Source organism: Lepus europaeus, chromosome 11 (genome assembly GCF_033115175.1).
Source record: "Lepus europaeus isolate LE1 chromosome 11, mLepTim1.pri, whole genome shotgun sequence".
In the NCBI taxonomy this organism is placed as follows: domain Eukaryota; kingdom Metazoa; phylum Chordata; class Mammalia; order Lagomorpha; family Leporidae; genus Lepus; species Lepus europaeus.
Window position 1 is genome coordinate 53157564 of NC_084837.1, and position 16160 is coordinate 53173723.

At 53.1% G+C, this 16160-nt stretch overlaps 1 protein-coding gene across 8 annotated transcripts; it reads left to right on the forward strand.

Annotated features, from left to right (window-relative positions):
• Positions 1-8596, forward strand: NDRG2 (NDRG family member 2). Of its 8 annotated transcripts, none has more exons than XM_062205518.1 (17): positions 1-75; positions 1564-1630; positions 2338-2418; positions 2745-2786; positions 3048-3153; positions 3390-3510; positions 3670-3732; positions 4865-4925; positions 5126-5212; positions 5394-5450; positions 5627-5730; positions 6227-6271; positions 6568-6619; positions 6869-6916; positions 7162-7197; positions 7362-7413; positions 7604-8596. In XM_062205518.1, the coding sequence occupies exons 3-17, from the start codon at positions 2344-2346 to the stop codon at positions 7768-7770; spliced, it is 1116 nt and encodes a 371-aa protein (XP_062061502.1). In that variant the 5' UTR covers positions 1-75; positions 1564-1630; positions 2338-2343; the 3' UTR covers positions 7771-8596. The 8 variants fall into 8 exon arrangements, with proteins under 8 accessions (XP_062061502.1, XP_062061505.1, XP_062061507.1 ...); XM_062205517.1 differs by lacking the exon at positions 1-75 and adding an exon at positions 616-688; XM_062205519.1 differs by lacking the exon at positions 1-75 and adding an exon at positions 846-940.
• The last annotated feature ends 7564 nt before the right edge of the window (positions 8597-16160 follow it).

Below are 16160 nucleotides of genomic sequence, written 5' to 3' on the forward strand. Positions count from 1 at the left end.
CCCCGCCCCCGCCTTGTTGTCCAACTTCTCCCGGAGCAGCCAGAGAGCAAGCGTCGGGACGCGGCAAACGAAGAGGTACCAGGACCCCGGGAGCCCGGACTCCCGAGCCTCCGACGTCCCCCAGCCCTACCAGCGGCCGGCTCTGCTGCCCCTCCCTGCCCGCCAGACCCTAGGTCCGCGGCGGCGGTTCCCGCCCACCCCCTCCTTCCTTAACCTGGCCCTGTTTCCGGCCGGGCAGAGTGGAAATCGTGGGGTGCCAGCACCCTGGGAACGTCCGCCCCCTACCCGTCCCCTCCAGCGAGTCTGGGGGCAAAGGAAAGAGCCCGAGTGGACGGGCAGCCCGTGTCATGGGCAGGGGCGGCGCTGAGGGCGGGCGTGGGCTCCCTCGGCCCGCTTAGGGTACCCACGCATGCACACCCCACGCCGCCCCGCCGGGGGGCGTCGTGGGGGGCGAGAGCGCAGCCTGGACGCTCCCAGCCGCCAGCCTTCCGCCGAGTCCCCCACCCCGCCTGGAGCGGCGGACGGCCTGGGCGGGGGTGAGGGGGGCGTGTTTACGGGGGGTCAGGGGCGGATCTGCTGGGAGCGGCCGGGCCGGGGGCGGGCCGGGGGGCGGGTCCGTGGGGAGCCCGGGCCGGGGCGGGCCCGAGTCAAAGGCAAGTGAAGGTGGAAGCGGCCGCGGCGGCAGCAGGTAGGGGGAGGGGCAGGCGGAGGGCCTCGGGGCCTGGGGGCGGCGTCCGGGCCAGTGGGCTGTTTGAGCCCCAGCGCCTGGGGCCGATGGCTCGGGGGAAGAGGCCTGCAAGGAGGGGGCGCTCCGCCGCGGGGCACAAAGGCGGCGGCTCCGCGGGCGGCGGGCGTACTGGGGCGTGCGCGGGATTTGCACCCGGGGTCTAGGAGCCCCTCGCCGGCCACGCGAGGGGTCGGTCCCCAGGGGACCGGCGAGGTAGGGCCGGGTTCCGGGTGCTGCGCCCGGTCGTTCCCTAGTCCTATCCATCCCTTCCCAGCTGGTGCTTGCCTCTAGCGGGCCGTCGGGGGAGACAGGGAGGAGGTTTTGGGACCGCCCTCTCCCCTGCACCCGCAGGATCTACCGGGAGACTGGGTGGGTGGAGGAGGGAAGTGAAGGCACGAGGCTTGTTTGTTTTTAAACGGTGCAGGGGAACAGCTCTGCTCTGCCACCCTCATCGCAGTCAAGAGCTGTCAAAAATCCTAGGGACCGCTTAGTGCCCCTTCTAGATTACAGATGGTACATTGAGGCCAAGAGTAGTGACCAACTGGGCCAAGGTCATAGGGTAGTGGCAGAGCTGGGATTAGAATCCAGAGGTTTGCACGCAGCCACACTCTTTCCTCCACATCAGCACTTCCTCCCCCGCCCCCCAGCCTGGACTAATAACTGCCCCAGCCTGTATTGATTCCAGTCGATGCCGAAAGGTCGTGTTCTCTGGACCCAGGGGGTAGAGACTGGGGAGGGTTAGTGACCCAGTCGGAGTTTTGGCTGAAGCTTTCTGTCCCTAAAAGACCCAGAGTTCTTTCTCTCGGGGCAGTCACCTTGTTTCTATGTGTTCTCAGACCTCACGGTGAGGAGGCGTGAGAACCCGGACTGGCAGTCCCACTGCATCCAGTGAATAGGAGCCCAGTAAGTGACCCCAAACCCCGGGCTGCAGGCTTGTTACTTTGCTGGCCTGCACAGGTGCTCTGCTCTTCCCTGGCCCCGCTTCTGTTGAATGTAGGCTAGTTCATTCATAATCAGGTGGGCAAGTCTTGGGAGAAAAGGAGCTATTGGGTTGGTTGCACACACATGTCCCTCTTGTTTTTTCCCCCTGCTGCCTATTGGTCTTTGCTTTGGACAGTTTTAGCCCCTTTTCCTTGACTGCTGACCTTGGAGCTTCAACTGAAGGTCGTAGTCAATTGTGAACTGCCACTGCCCTGTCCCTGGGTACCTCTAGAGTATCTAGTCACTGAGCCACGAGTGTCACCCTCTAGCTGAGAGTGTGGGGTGGCCCCTAAATATAACACGGGAAATCTGAGCTGCCCTGTTGCTCTACCCTGATATTTCCGTTCAGGCTGGAAGGGAGGGGGATCGAGGGGCGCCAGTGGGGATGGCTAGTCCAAAGAGAAGTGGTGTCTGGATTCCTCTTCCACTGCCCCTGCTCCCGGTTGGCCTGGAAATGGAGCTGGGTGGAGGAAAGGCCCTGTGGCCATTCCCCAGGTGGATTTCAGCTCCTGGGTCCCTGTGCACCTGGCATTGCCCTGTGTTGAGAGAAACAGCCAGGCACTTCAAGAGAGGTGAGGGTGTAGAGACAAACCTCACCTCCCCTCTCTCCTGGTTTCCTCACCTTGCAGGCCACCATGGCAGAGCTGCAGGAGGTGCAGATCACCGAGGAGAAGCCCCTGTTGCCAGGACAGACACCCCAGGCGGCCAAGGTTACTAGAGACCCTCTGACTCCCGTACCTGAGTGCATTCCAGATGTCTAAGCTCTCTCCTGGCCTCCTGGCTTCCCAAGCCCACTGATCTGATCCTAACCCATCCCCTACTTTCTCCACCTCTGCCCGTGCCTTGTCCCCCGTGCACTGCAGCTAGGAGTCCAGGCCCTTGTCTTGTCACTACACTAACCTTCATCCTCTCCATGTCTCTTATTTGTCAATCTCTTTCTGTCTTTGGTCTCTGTTGGTCTCTCTACCTCTCCCCTTGTGTTCGTTCTCCATCTATGAATATGTGGTTTTGTGTGTTTGTATGTGTGTGTCTCCAGGAGGCTGAGTTAGCTGCCAGAATCCTTCTGGACCAGGGACAGGTAACAGCATGGGCAGGAGAAGGGGCTCTCTTCTCCCCTGGTAGAGAGAGGGCCCCTGCTTGGCTCTTTCTCCTGCCCCCCCACCAGTCCTCCCTTCCCCCAATCTTGCCCCGCTCCCTCCTTCCTTTTCCCATGTTCCCCCATCTTGCATGATTCTTTCCCACTCTCAGCCTCACCCTCTGTTGGCATATTTCCCTAAGTCCCTGACTTTTGTGTCCTCTGGCTCCTGTTCCTACCTGATGGTGACCTGTTTTCCCGCAGACTCACTCAGTGGAGACACCTTATGGCTCTGTCACTTTTACTGTTTATGGCACCCCCAAACCCAAACGCCCAGCGATACTCACCTACCATGATGTGGGACTCAACTGTAAGGACCTTGGTTTTCCCTCCTTTTCCTTTCTAGGGGGAAACTGGGGTTGGGGTGGGGTAAAAACCCCATAGGAGAGGAAGGGTCTGTGTGAGCAGAAAAGGGGCTGTGGGGCGAACATGTCAAGAAATTTCCTCTGAGTGTGACTGTAGCATGAAAGAAAGAGGGTGGGTTCAGACTTGGGGACGCTTTTGCCTGTCTGATCTGTTGTTGGGGGTGATGTGGGTTCTCTTTAGATAAATCTTGCTTCCAGCCACTGTTTCAGTTTGGGGACATGCAGGAAATCATCCAGAACTTTGTGCGGGTTCATGTGGATGCTCCTGGAATGGAAGAGGGGGCTCCTGTGTTCCCTTTGGGGTGAGAATGAGCTCCTAACCCCTTCCCCAGACTGTGAGGCAGAAGGCAGGTGTGGGGCAAATCCCACTGGGGGTGGGAGGCCCAAGGATGAGGAGGGCATCCCGAGGTGGGGACCCCGGGGGCAAGGTGGTGTCTTCTTAACACTCTTCTCTTCTGCAGCTATCAGTACCCGTCGCTGGACCAGCTTGCAGACATGATCCCTTGCATCCTGCAGTACTTAAAGTGAGAGCCTGGGGCCCCTTCCAGACCAGAGTTCTCTTCCCAGCTTAGGGAGTCCCTTAGACCTCAGGTGTCCTCTGTGGGCCTTAGCCTGTTTTCTCTCTGCCCTCCATACATCCCTACTCCTCCATGCTCCCACCTTGATTGTGGAGAGGAAGGGTGGGGGGATTGGAGAATCAAGGAGAGCCAGTGGAGTAGTCGGAGCGGGTGCAGTGGAGAAGGAAGGGCCGATGCGTGGCCCTGCCCTGGGCTGAGGAAGGGCTTCTCTGATCAGGAAGCTGGGGAAGAAGAGGAAGGGGTTGCCTAATCCCTGAGGAACCAGATAGACCTGTCTCTTTCCCTCCCACCTGCCCTCCTCTGTACACACACCTGGTGAACTGGGAGCCCTGTACGTCAGAGAGAGTGGGAGCAGGAAGGGAAAGCCCAGGAGGCTTCTTGGGTTTGCAAAGGCAGGTGCTGGTTCCTGGGTTGTGTTCTTGGTGTGGCTTCTCCTAGGCACCAGAGCTCGCGGTGGCTCTGGTTCACTTTGTTGCCTGCATTCTCCCATTCTTGCTGCTGTTCCCTAAGGTTTTGTCTGTTTTCACATCTCGCTTCAAGTTCTAGAGCAGGGGTGGGGAATGTCTGGCCCGTGGGCCATATAAGGCCCCGTAGAATCATTTGGCCCGGCGTGCCAAGGCGAACGCAGGCGGGACTCGAAATTCATTAAATCTGTAGCAGGCTAATTTTTCAGACGATGATTTTATATGGCCCGTGAATGATGTTATAAATATCCACATGGCCCTTGGCAGAGACATAGTTCCCCACCCCAGCTCTAGAGGAGCTGGGAACTGAAGCAGAACGAGCTGAACTCGCTCCTGAAAACAGAATGTGCAGGAAAACAGCGTCTGGCTGGTTGTTTCTTTTTAAGTCACCAGGTCACCCGGCTGGGGCTAGACTTCAGGGTCGACGCCGGCTACCAGTCCAGGCTTTCACTCCTTGGGGCCTTCCTTTTGTTTCCAGCATCCCCCAGAGGAGGGTCTCTTTTATTCCTCTTCGTGCCTGTGCCCTTGGGAAGGAGGCTGAGGGGTTTGAAGAGACTGGGCTGTGGCAGGTTTGGGACCACAGAGCCCATGCAATGTACATTTCCTTTTCACAGTTTCTCTACAATAATTGGAGTTGGTGTTGGAGCGGGAGCCTACGTCCTGTCGCGATATGCTGTAAGAAAGGAAAGCCCCAGACAAGGGAAGGGAGGGCCCAGGCCGATGAGGAGAGCGTTGCTCAGTAGTGTGTCTTGGGGGGAGGCAGCGGGTGTGGGGGTGAGGATCAGGCCCTAGGGGAGCCCAAGCGTAGGTAGAGCTCCATGGGGGAGGGGATGGGGCTGTGCCGTTTGTGATTTCACCCTTCTGCCGCCCCTCAGCTTAACCACCCGGACACGGTCGAAGGTCTTGTCCTCATCAACATTGATCCCAATGCCAAGGGCTGGATGGATTGGGCAGCCCACAAGGTTTGAAGGGGTTTGTGTGCTGCGACCTGGAGTGGGGGATTCCCTTTTATGGGTCCAGGTAGACTCTGGTTAGCATCACTGAGTGGACCCTGATGGGGCAGGACAGTGAAGCCGTTATCACCTGCCTGGGTCTCTTTTTCCATAAAACGTTCTGAACTTTGCCGCCTGCCTTTCCTCACAGCTAACAGGCCTCACCTCTTCCATGTCGGAGATGATCCTTGGGCATCTTTTCAGCCAGGTATGTGGTTATGGAAGAAGGAAGGGGCAGAGCAGACCAGCAGGGACCGGAATGCATGGGGTGACTTCTTCAGGGACAGAGACAGGATCCAGGGAAAGAAGAAAGTTTGCCTCTGCTCATGCAGTAATTGTTGACTCGCTTCCAACCCTAATTTTGTCTCTTCTTTTCTCCTTTAGGAAGAGCTGTCTGGAAATTCCGAGCTGATACAAAAATATAGAAATATCATTACAAATGCACCCAATCTGGACAACATTGAACTGTATTGGAACAGCTACAACAAGTGGGTGGGCTCTGTGTGTGTTTACGTGTGTGTGTGGTGGGGGGATGCAGAAGCAGTCACCAGGGGTCCTGGGCTGGCACAGAGGAGGAGAGGGAGGTCCCAGCACACAGTGGTCAAGGTGGGCAGGCTTTGGTGTGCAGCTGGGGCGGCGGCTTCGGGACAGACCTGGGGAAGAATGTAGAGGCTCTGTCTCCTTTCTCTTGTTTCCCTCCCAGGAGTTTGGATTCCCAGTAGTAAGACAACATTTTGTTCTGTGCCCTTCAGTCTGCTTCACTGCCTTCCGAGCAAGGATCTTGGGCACAAATGACTGTTGGGGTTGTGCTTGGGGTCTGCCTGCCACTTTCTTCAGTTTTCCACTTCTAGTCACCAGTATTTGACCGTAGCTCTAAGGGGAATGATTGCTTCCCTCTGGGAAGATAGCTTGTGTCCGGACGGGTAATGGTAGCTACCAGTAGCGCCGCCTGCCTCAAATCCCTACTGTTGTAACCTTTTCTAGCCGCCGAGATCTGAACTTCGAGCGTGGCGGTGACATCACCCTCAAGTAAGACTTTAAGAGATAAGGCTTTGCCCCCTCCCTGGATCTCCCCTAGGTGCTTGAAGCCCTTAGAAGGAGGGGCATTTGCCAGGGATTTGCTTGTTGCCACCCACCCATCCTATTTAGCGACTCTCTTCCCTCTCGGTCTTCCTCTTCCCCCACTACAGCCTCTTGGTGGGATCAGAGAGGGGAAATGGAGGGCTGCTGCTTCTTGGGAGCCCCATGTTTCCTGGGCTGCTCTGCTAGGAAGAGGCAGGTGAGGTGCCAAAGGCTCACCGACTTCTCCCCAACATTGCCTCCAGGTGCCCTGTGATGCTGGTGGTGGGAGACCAAGCACCCCATGAAGATGCTGTGGTCAGTTGGATATCTTGGAGGTGGTGTTGGATTTAGGGTGGTGATCAGAGGAGTACCTTGTCAAGGGGCAAGCCCTGTTTGGGACAGGGAGATCAACTTTGGGCTGTAGACATTTGGTTACTGATAAGGAAGAACTGGGTAAAGGGGTTGATAAGAAAAGAATTGGGGTCTGGGTCCCTGGGTCTCTTGGGGAAGAGGGGCCGCAGGGATGTTTTCCTCTTTCATTCATCTGCCTCCTCCTTACTCCAGGTGGAATGTAACTCAAAACTGGACCCTACCCAGACCTCGTTCCTGAAGGTCAGTAACCCTGCTCCGTGCCCAGCCTGCCTCCTGGCCCCCTGTCCAGAGCCATATATCTTTCCTCTGCAGACTCAGCTTCTAAACCACCAGGGTACTGAGAGGTTCTTAGAGGTGCTTGGAGGTACTTGAATGAAGATAAAGCAGAGGGCCTCAAGTGAGGAAGCTAGGACAGCTATCTGCTCCCGTGGCTCCTTTGATTTATGTGTGCATTGTTTTTTTCTGGGTGGTGCTCTCCTGAACAGATGGCTGACTCTGGAGGTCAGCCCCAGCTGACTCAGGTGAGTACCCTGCTGCCCATGGGATGGGGAAGTGGGGTGGAATATTAGTGGCACAGAACTCTGCCCTGTGCCACGCACCCAACCCCACATAGACCATGGTTTTGGGCTCTAGCTCGGCCTTAACCTCATCTCATTCTTTCCCTCTCCTCATCTTACTTCCATAGCCAGGCAAACTGACCGAGGCCTTCAAATACTTCCTGCAAGGCATGGGCTACAGTGAGTATGGGAAGAGGGGCTATCATGAAGACCGGGGATACTGCACAAGAGGAGGGATGGAACCTCTTAGGTTAATTCCTAGACACTCCCCCCATCTGCCAGATCAAGCTCATTGACCCCCGGCCCCACCCAAGCACCCCGCTGCCTTCCCCACCTCCTCTCTGACCGCTTGCTTGTCCTGTCTCCACAGTGGCCTCATCCTGCATGACTCGCCTGTCCCGGTCTCGCACAGCCTCTCTGACCAGCGCAGCGTCCATTGATGGCAGCCGGTCCCGCTCTCGCACCCTGTCCCAGAGCAGCGAGTCTGGCACTCTGCCTTCAGGGCCTCCAGGGCACACTATGGAGGTCTCCTGTTGAGCGATCCTTGTTGTCCTGGTGTGGGACCCAGCCCTCACCTCCCCCAGCACTAACCTGGGAGGTGCATAAGGGCACTGGGCCAGAGCAAGCAAGGGAAAATGGGCAGATCATGGGGGGAGACAACCTTGATCTTTGATTGCTACCCTAACCTTGACCTTTAACCTGTGATTCCCCCCAGCTCCTGTGAGAGATGTCCTAATATCTCTTAGGGACCCAGACCCCCAAATTATCCCCATCTCCCATTCTGGTGTTGTGAAGGAGAAGACGTGCGTCCTCTCTCCTTGGTCTAGGTGTCTGTAGAGGAGGGATAAGAGGTGGTTGTAGTTGTCTGGAGCCTCCAATCAGACTCTCCATACTTATCCCATATTTGCAAGGGCAGGAGACTTGGGGCGGGGACTCCATTCACCAAAGCTGATATGGCTTCTTGTTAACTCTTTAGGCCTCTCTAGGGTGTGGGCCTGAATGAATGTGTGTCTGGGGAGGCTTGCTGATGGGTTAGCGGCCCTCAGGATGGGACATAAACATCTTAAGTGTAAAAAGAAAGTCAGAATGGAAGGCAGTGGGCAGTGAACGAGAGTGGTGGAGGGATTGGAGCTAGGGCAATAGGAAGGGGCCTGGGGCCATGTGGCTGCACTAACTTTGGTAGCTGTCAGCGTGCATCTAGAGTGGGATGGGGGAGGGAGCCAAGTGTGGGCTGGACTGCTTGGGGCTTGGCATCGAGGTGGGAAGGGCTACCCTGGGGCTCTGACCATATGTGTTATGTGTGGAGGGTGCCCTCCTGTCTCCCACAACTTCTGCTGTGACAATAAACTATAGAGGAATCTCAGCACCAGCATTGTTCTTGGCCGGGTATGCCTGCGTCATTCCCCCTGTTTCCTAACTTCTCCCTGCCCAACTCTTAAATTATCTTCTCAAAGTAACAAAAACTATGAAAGAGGGTCTATGTACCATGGACACGTCGCAAAATATGACCATATAGAAACAGGCTGCTGTTCCAGTGGAATGATGTTCTTGATACGGATGGTATTTTCAAACTTGGGAGAGAGGAGCATCAAGAAAGGCCATAGGATTTCAGAGATGCCACCAGCATCAGGATCTTCAAGAAAGAAGAGCCAAGGATATTTTACTACCTACCTTCCTGCAGGGCCCTTCCTAAGGGCGGCTTAGATTCCATTTTGGGTGGTTCAGTATGAGCAATAGAACAGAGCTAATGCAGTTACTGTTGGGGTTGGCCTGCTCATGGTCCATCCCACCTGGAAGCTGGTCACAGCACAGGAGAGGGTTTCCTCCTGGGAATTCCTCTGCCATGGCCATGGAATCCAAGAGCTGTGGAAACTAAGACGACCATGTTTATGGTTCTCAACAACAACCCTCAAGAGGAATTCAGATATGGTTTGGTGGGTGCAGGCTGATTCTTGGACTGTTGGGGCATGAGAAGTCAAAAAGAAAAGGCACCTTGTAGCATTATTGGCAAGGGTACTGCGGTTGGGCTATTATTATAAGGTCATTGGCTACATTGATTTATAGAACCCCCAAGGCAATTACACACTTTCCTTAATGGAACGGAGCTGGGGCTGATGCAGTATGCTAGTGCTGACACATGGGTGGGCATGAGGTGAGGCGTGGAATATGCTCTTGATTCTTGAGCATTTCACCGCTGTCTCCCATAGGACGGAGTCTACTTTAAAAGAGGCAGGCCATGGTCAGGAGTGGGATGCGGTATTGGGTGTTCAGCAGGGTTGTGGAGCTGGCTCTCGGATGGTGAATGTGTTGGACACCCATGTGCAGGGTAGTCTTGGAGTCCTTGGAGCCCACTATTAAGCAAAACAACAGGAAAGGCAAAGAACTGCAGTTGGCCTCAATCTTCGCTGGCAGTGGTAGCTGTTTGCAATATGGAAGGAAAGGCAGATTTTTTTTCTGCATATCTGCCTCCATGGGTAACACTGAGAGCAGGGTAATCTTCACAAATGGGAGCGAATTACATTTACATGGCATTTGTGTGAGTGTGCATCATGTAGAGCGTGTATGTCTAGCGTATAGATGCCTTTGCATGAGAAGTATAAGCATTAGATAGAGGGAAGGGTGCTGTCTACTGGGAGCTGGGGAGGGGGTTTGCTGTCCTTGACTGACCTCCTTGCTTTGTTGGTCCTAGGCAGTGTAGTCCGGCTCATGGGGACGCAGTGCCCCCGTGTGGTTGGCATGACTCCTAATAACTCCCTGGTTCCCAGGTCCCTTCCTAAATTTCCCCAGGCCCTGTTGTTCTTTGTGGTACTGTCCAATAGTTATGCAGGGAGATCCTGGTATCATGAACCACTGTCCATGTTCATTCTCAAGATCAGAGTCAGATGAGAGGTGGGTGACTTTATAGAAGCTGAATCACAAACTCCCTACTTCTTGTCTTGCTTTGGGCTTAGGACCCCTGTTTCTGTCTCCCCCTCATTCTCTCTCTCTCTCTTTACAGATTTATTTATTTGAGAGGAAGAGTTACAAAGAGAGGGAGAGCAGGTCCTGTCTGGAGAGGTGCCCATCTGTCATGACGGATGTCCCTTCCCTAATAAACCTTGCTATTTTACCTCCCACAAAAACAAAAACAAAAACAAAAACAAACAAAAAACAAAACAAAACAAAACAAAACAAAAAAACACAAAGGGAGGGAGAGACAGAGAGAGAAGTCTTCCATCCGCTGGTTCACTTCCCAAATGGCCCAACAGCTGGAGCTGGGCCAATCAGAAGCCAGGAGCCAGGAGCTTCTTCCCGGTCTCCCATATGGATGCAAGGGTGGGGCCCAAATGTTTGGGCCATCTTCCATTGCCTTCCCAGGCCATTAACAGGGAGCTGGATTGAATGTGGTGCAGCGGGGACTTGAGCCAGCACCCATATGGGATGCTGGTGCCACATGTGGAGGCCCAACCTACTCTGGCACAGCTTTGGACTTGTCCTCCTCATTCTCAAAGAATGCACCCCCTAGACTTTAGGGATAGAAGCCCAGGATAGTTAAGATTCAATGGGAATGAGATCTGGATCTCAAGAAGAGATTTTGATTCTCTGGGGCCAGCACTGTGGCCTGGTGGGTTAAAGCTGCCACCTGAGAAACTGGCATTCCATATGGGCACTGATTGATCCCACTTCCCATACAGCTTCCTGCTAATGGCCTGGGAAAAAGCAATGGAAGATGGTCTGAGTGCTTGGGCCCCTGTATTCACGTGGGAGACCCAGATGAAGCTCCTGCCTCCTGCCTCCTGGCTTCAGCCTGGTTCATTCCTGGCCATTGTGGCCATCTGGTGAGTGAACCAGCAGAGGGAAGATATTGCTTTCCTTAGAGAGGGAGCTGAGGGAGATATCTAAGATAGAGAGATCTAAGAGAGAGAAATAGTGCGTTTCCATCTGTTGGTTCACTGCCCAAATGGCTGCAATGGCCAGGGATGAGCCAGGCTGAAGCCAGGAGCCAGGAGCTTTATCCACATATTCCATGTGGTTGCAGGGGCCCAAGCACTTGGGCCAATCTTCCACTGCTTTCCTTGGCACATTAGTGGGGAGCTGGATCAGAAATGGAGCAGCTGGGACTTGAACTGGTGCCCATATGGGATGCTGGCTTTACAAGTGGGGGCTTAATGCACTGTGTCACAATGCCAGTTCCAGTAATCTCTATAAAAATGATTCTTTGATGATACACACAAAACAAGGAGACTACAGTGGGAAGGATGGGTGGATGTTAAACATTAGAGCATCTCCAATGGCTAGGGAAGAATTTCAGGACTAACTGGAAAATAAGAATCATTCTGACTAGAGGCCAGGGCTGTGTGGAGGGTAAATGATGTCCAGAGCTGTGTAATTGGTGCCCGCTCATCACTAGCATCAGAATTTTCCCCAAATCAGGTAACAGAGCAGAAATTGGATGCCTTCTGCACTTGATAGTCAACAAATCTGGACACAGTAACTCAGAAAACAATTTTTAGAAATCTACAATGGATATTTTGTGAGCATCTTCATAGGCTGCTGCCTTTGTGTATCTGTGGACGTCACCTGGTTAGCAGTAAAGGGCTCCTCCTATGGTCAGTGAGAAGCATGAGTGTCCGGCTGGGTGCCACACTCACCTGTACTGACCTACTCAAATAAGACCAGAGCCAGGAGCAAGGACTGCCTCCAGCAGTGAGGGAGGTAAGACGCTCCTAACCTGTCCTGCAGGGAGGGTGAAGTGGCACAAATTGTCTTGCAAGGGCTAACGTCCTGCTGTCTGATTTTGGTTCCTAGCTGTATCTTAGTCTCCCATGTTGACCTCTGGCCTCCCATCCTGCTGCAGCGCAGTCTCCAAACCCTGGTTTCTCTTTGGTGCTGTTCCCCATGCCCCCGTAGTCACCAGCTGTCATCCTACAACTGCGATGTCCACAGCAAACCGTCAGCGTGAAAGCAATGGGAAGGTAGGGGAGTTCCAAAAGAGTCACCTCAGGGGACAACTTCTTGGTGGCAGAAATGAGAAGGTGGCGCTAGGAAGGAGAACAACTGGAGGCCTCCTTCTTCTGTGTCCTTCCTGTTTGAGTAGGGGGATGGGATGTGTGTCGAGAATGTGGGACAGAGAAAGGTAGCAGGGATGGAGGAGACTTCAAAATTGTCCCACGTGAATTCCCTCGCGACTGTTCCAACTGGTTTCATCTCATCCCTTTTTCCATCCTGCATATCTTCCTTCTGATTTTTAATTTTTAAAAAAGATTTATTTATTTATTTATTTGAAAGGCACAGTTACAGAGAGACAGAGGCAGAGAGAGAGAGAGGTCTTCCATCCGCTGGTTCACTCCCCAGATGGCCACAATGGCTGAGCTGCGCCAATCTGAAGCCAGGAGCCAAGAGTTTCTTCCAGGTCTCCCATGCAGGTTCAGGGGCCCAAGGACTTGGGCCATCTTCTACTGCTTTCCTAGGCCATAGCAGAGAGCTGGCCCAGAAGAGGAGCAGCCGGGATTTGAACTGGTGCCCACATGGGATGCCAGCACTGCAGGTGGTGGATTTACCCACTGTGCCACAGCGCCAGCCCCCTTATTTTTCAACTCTTATCATCCTAGTTACCTTCTGTTGCAACCTATCTCTTACATGAATCAAGGCTTACCCCTCCACCTGGCTCCTTGTCACCACACCCCAGCTATCTCTGCTCTCCCTCCTCTCCTATGACTTTTATTCTTGTTCTTATTCCAGTCCTCCTTGTTTCAATCTTACTCAGATACCACATTCATCTCCTGCTCCTTTTTAGCCCTCTCTGGCTCCTTGCTGGGGGGGGGGGTCATGTCTTCTGAAACTGACCAGAAGCTTTTTTTCCTTCTCTGGTCTTCATTTCTCTTTATGGAGTTATTCTCTAGTTTTATTCCAGCTCTTGTTAAAACGTGAGTTGAGCTAAGGAAGGTTCTGGTCCTGGTTGGTGAAAAGTATTGAGAGAAAGGAAATGGACCTGGGAAGGAAAGGAAGTGTGAGGGCCAAAGGTAAAGGATGCTAAAGGGGAATTCAAAGGCTTCTGAGAGAGAAGAAGGCAAAAAGTACGTGACTCACTCGTGCCTGAAATATCCCAAGCTCCACCTCATTTACCTCCAATGCCGATAGCATCAGTGACCCAGAAACGTGGTGAATAGCCCTGACATCAAATGTGCTTCTCCTTACATCTCCTTTCTATCGTCATGCAAATCCTCTGTACTAGAAATAGTTCTTTAGCTACCATAGAATCCTGTCCCTGTCAGTTTATCCCTTCCAAAGTCTTGGTGGGATCACTTACATTGAAAGCAGCAGAGAGCGGGCTGTATGCGGGACATCCTCTGTTTGCCTGCTAGATCTTTTTATTGTGTTCTGTGCCCCATGAGGCTGACCTGTTTGCAACATCTCAAGAGACATTTCTGTCCTCTGGTTTCTGTTTGGGTTTGCCCAGTAAGAGACGCTGGCTGTAGATCAAAGAGTAGAAGGAGAATGAGGTTATTCGTTCAGTCCCTCCTTGTTGAATCCCTGCACGCCAGCTGTGTTCTCTACCAAGGGCCACAGATTTCTATGGGGTGGCCCTCTCTGTTTTTTGGCAACTCTTCCTTTCTCTTCAGCCTGGGCAATAGCATTGTTATTACTCAGCTTCAGGATGTTACATCATCATTTGGTGCTTGCTCAAGTGTTGCCCATACTTTACTAAATACTCCTTTGATTAAATTGGCCTGTTATCAATGTGCTGTCTACTTTCTTCTGGGATTCTTTGTATTTTTTTTTTTTTTGACAGGCAGAGTTAGACAGTGAGAGAGAGAGAGAGAGAGACAGAGAGAAAGGTCTTCCTTCCGTTGGTTCACACCCCAAATGGCCGCCATGGCCGGCGTGCTGTGGCTGGCGCACCGTGGCGATCCGAAGCCAGGAGCCAGGTGCTTCCTCCTAGTCTCTCATGCAGGTGCAGGGCCCTAGCACTTGGGCCATCCTCCGCTGCAGTCCCTGGCCACAGCAGAGAGCTGGACTGGAAGAGGGGCAACCGGGACAGAATCTGGCGCCCCAACCGGGACTAGAACCCGGTGTGCCGGCGCCGCAGGTGGAGGATTAGCCAAGTGAGCCGCCGCGACGGCCCTGGGATTCTGACATAGTATGAGGAGCAGAGGGGGTGCTCAGATGAAGGTAAAGGAGAAGAGAATCCATATATTGAGCTTTTCTTTTCTGTTTTCGTTTACTTAAAAGGCAGAATCAGGGAGAGGGAGAGGGAGAGAGAGAATTCTTTCATCTACTGGTTCACTTCCCAAATGACTGCAATAGCTGGGGCTGGGCCAGGCTGAAGCCAGGAGCCAGGAGCTTCTTCTAGGTCTCCCATCTGCAGGCGTCTAAGCACTTGGGCCGTCTTCTACTGCTTTCTCAGGCACATCAGCAGGGAGCTGGATCAGAAGTGAAGCAGCTGGGACTTGAACCAGGACCCATATAGGATGTTGGCACCATAAGCAGTGGCTTACCACACTATGCTATAGCACCTGCCCCTTTAGTTTTTTTTTTTTTTTTTTTTTTTTTTTTTTTTTTTTTGAGACAGGCAGAGTGGACAGTGAGAGAGAGAGAGAGAGAGGAAGGTCTTCCTTTTCCGTTGGTTCACCCTCCAATGGCCGCCGCAGCTGGCACGCTGCGGCTGGCGCACTGCGCTGATCCAAAGCCAGGAGCCAGGTGCTTCTCCTGGTTTCCCATGCGGGTGCAGGGCCCAAGCACTTGGGCCATCCTCCACTGCACTGCACTCCCGGGCCACAGCAGAGAGCTGGCCTGGAAGAGGGGCAGCTGGGACAGAATCCGGCACCCTGACTGGGACTAGAACCTGGTGTACCGGCGCCGCAAGGCGGAGGATTAGCCTATTGAGCCGCGGTGCTGGCCGAGTTTTTATTAGAATAACAAAAACTTGAGTTTGAAGCCCAGCCCAGGTATGTGATCAAATTATTTACCTGTTTTCAACACCAGTTTCCCTAGACTTGCTATGAGGATAATATCTACCTGCCAGATTTGTAAAAGTGAGCTGATGTATGGGAAAGCAATGGCATGAGGCCTAGCATACAGCAGGTGTTCACTGTAGAGACTTATTATTACCACACATTAGTCACTATTCTGATGTATTAGCTGTTACTGCATTTAACACTGATAGGAAAATACAATAGGATGGCTCTTCAGGAAAACTTTTCCTTGTGTTAGAGTTTCTGTATCTCTCCATTGATCTATCATTTATCTATCTATCTACTTATCATGTATTATTTAATCTATCAATCATCTGTCTGCCTTTTATCTATCATCTATCTATGTATCTATCACCCATCTAACATCATCTATCTGTCTTCTATCATCTATCTAACTTATCCATCTACCTATATCGATCTATCTTTGCCTGCAGCTTTCCTTCTCACTGATCCCTGGGTGTGCAAACTGGCCTTGCAGGGAAGCTGGTACTCTGACTTTGTGGGGAGGGAACAGGATGGACAGGAGACAGAGACAACAGTGACAGTGAAGAAATCTTGTCCATGTCAAGGCTGTTTGGGCTTCCGCACTGAAAGTATCAGAAGGGGCAATCTGGCAAGGGTGCCTGGGCTGCAGGTCACTGGTTCTCTCCTCCCCACTCAGTCGGAGCTGTTCTTCTGCCTCATGGGTTGAGGCTGGGCGACACTCACCCTATTCTTCCTCAATCTCACCTGCCTTGGGATTTGGCATTAGCAGTTTTAAGAGAAAAAGTAAATTACAGGAGTTATTCAGACTTAAGGGCAACTGGCAGGGCAGGCAGAAGGAAAGGCCACTAAGTCACGTAAGCACCCCAGGCATTTACCTGGCGCCTTTCTCCCCCTCCAAACACATCGCTTTGTAATCCCTCAGCACAAAGCAGCCAAAAGGAGCCAGAAGAAAGCACTAGTATCCCTGAGGCTGCACTAGGGCTCTAT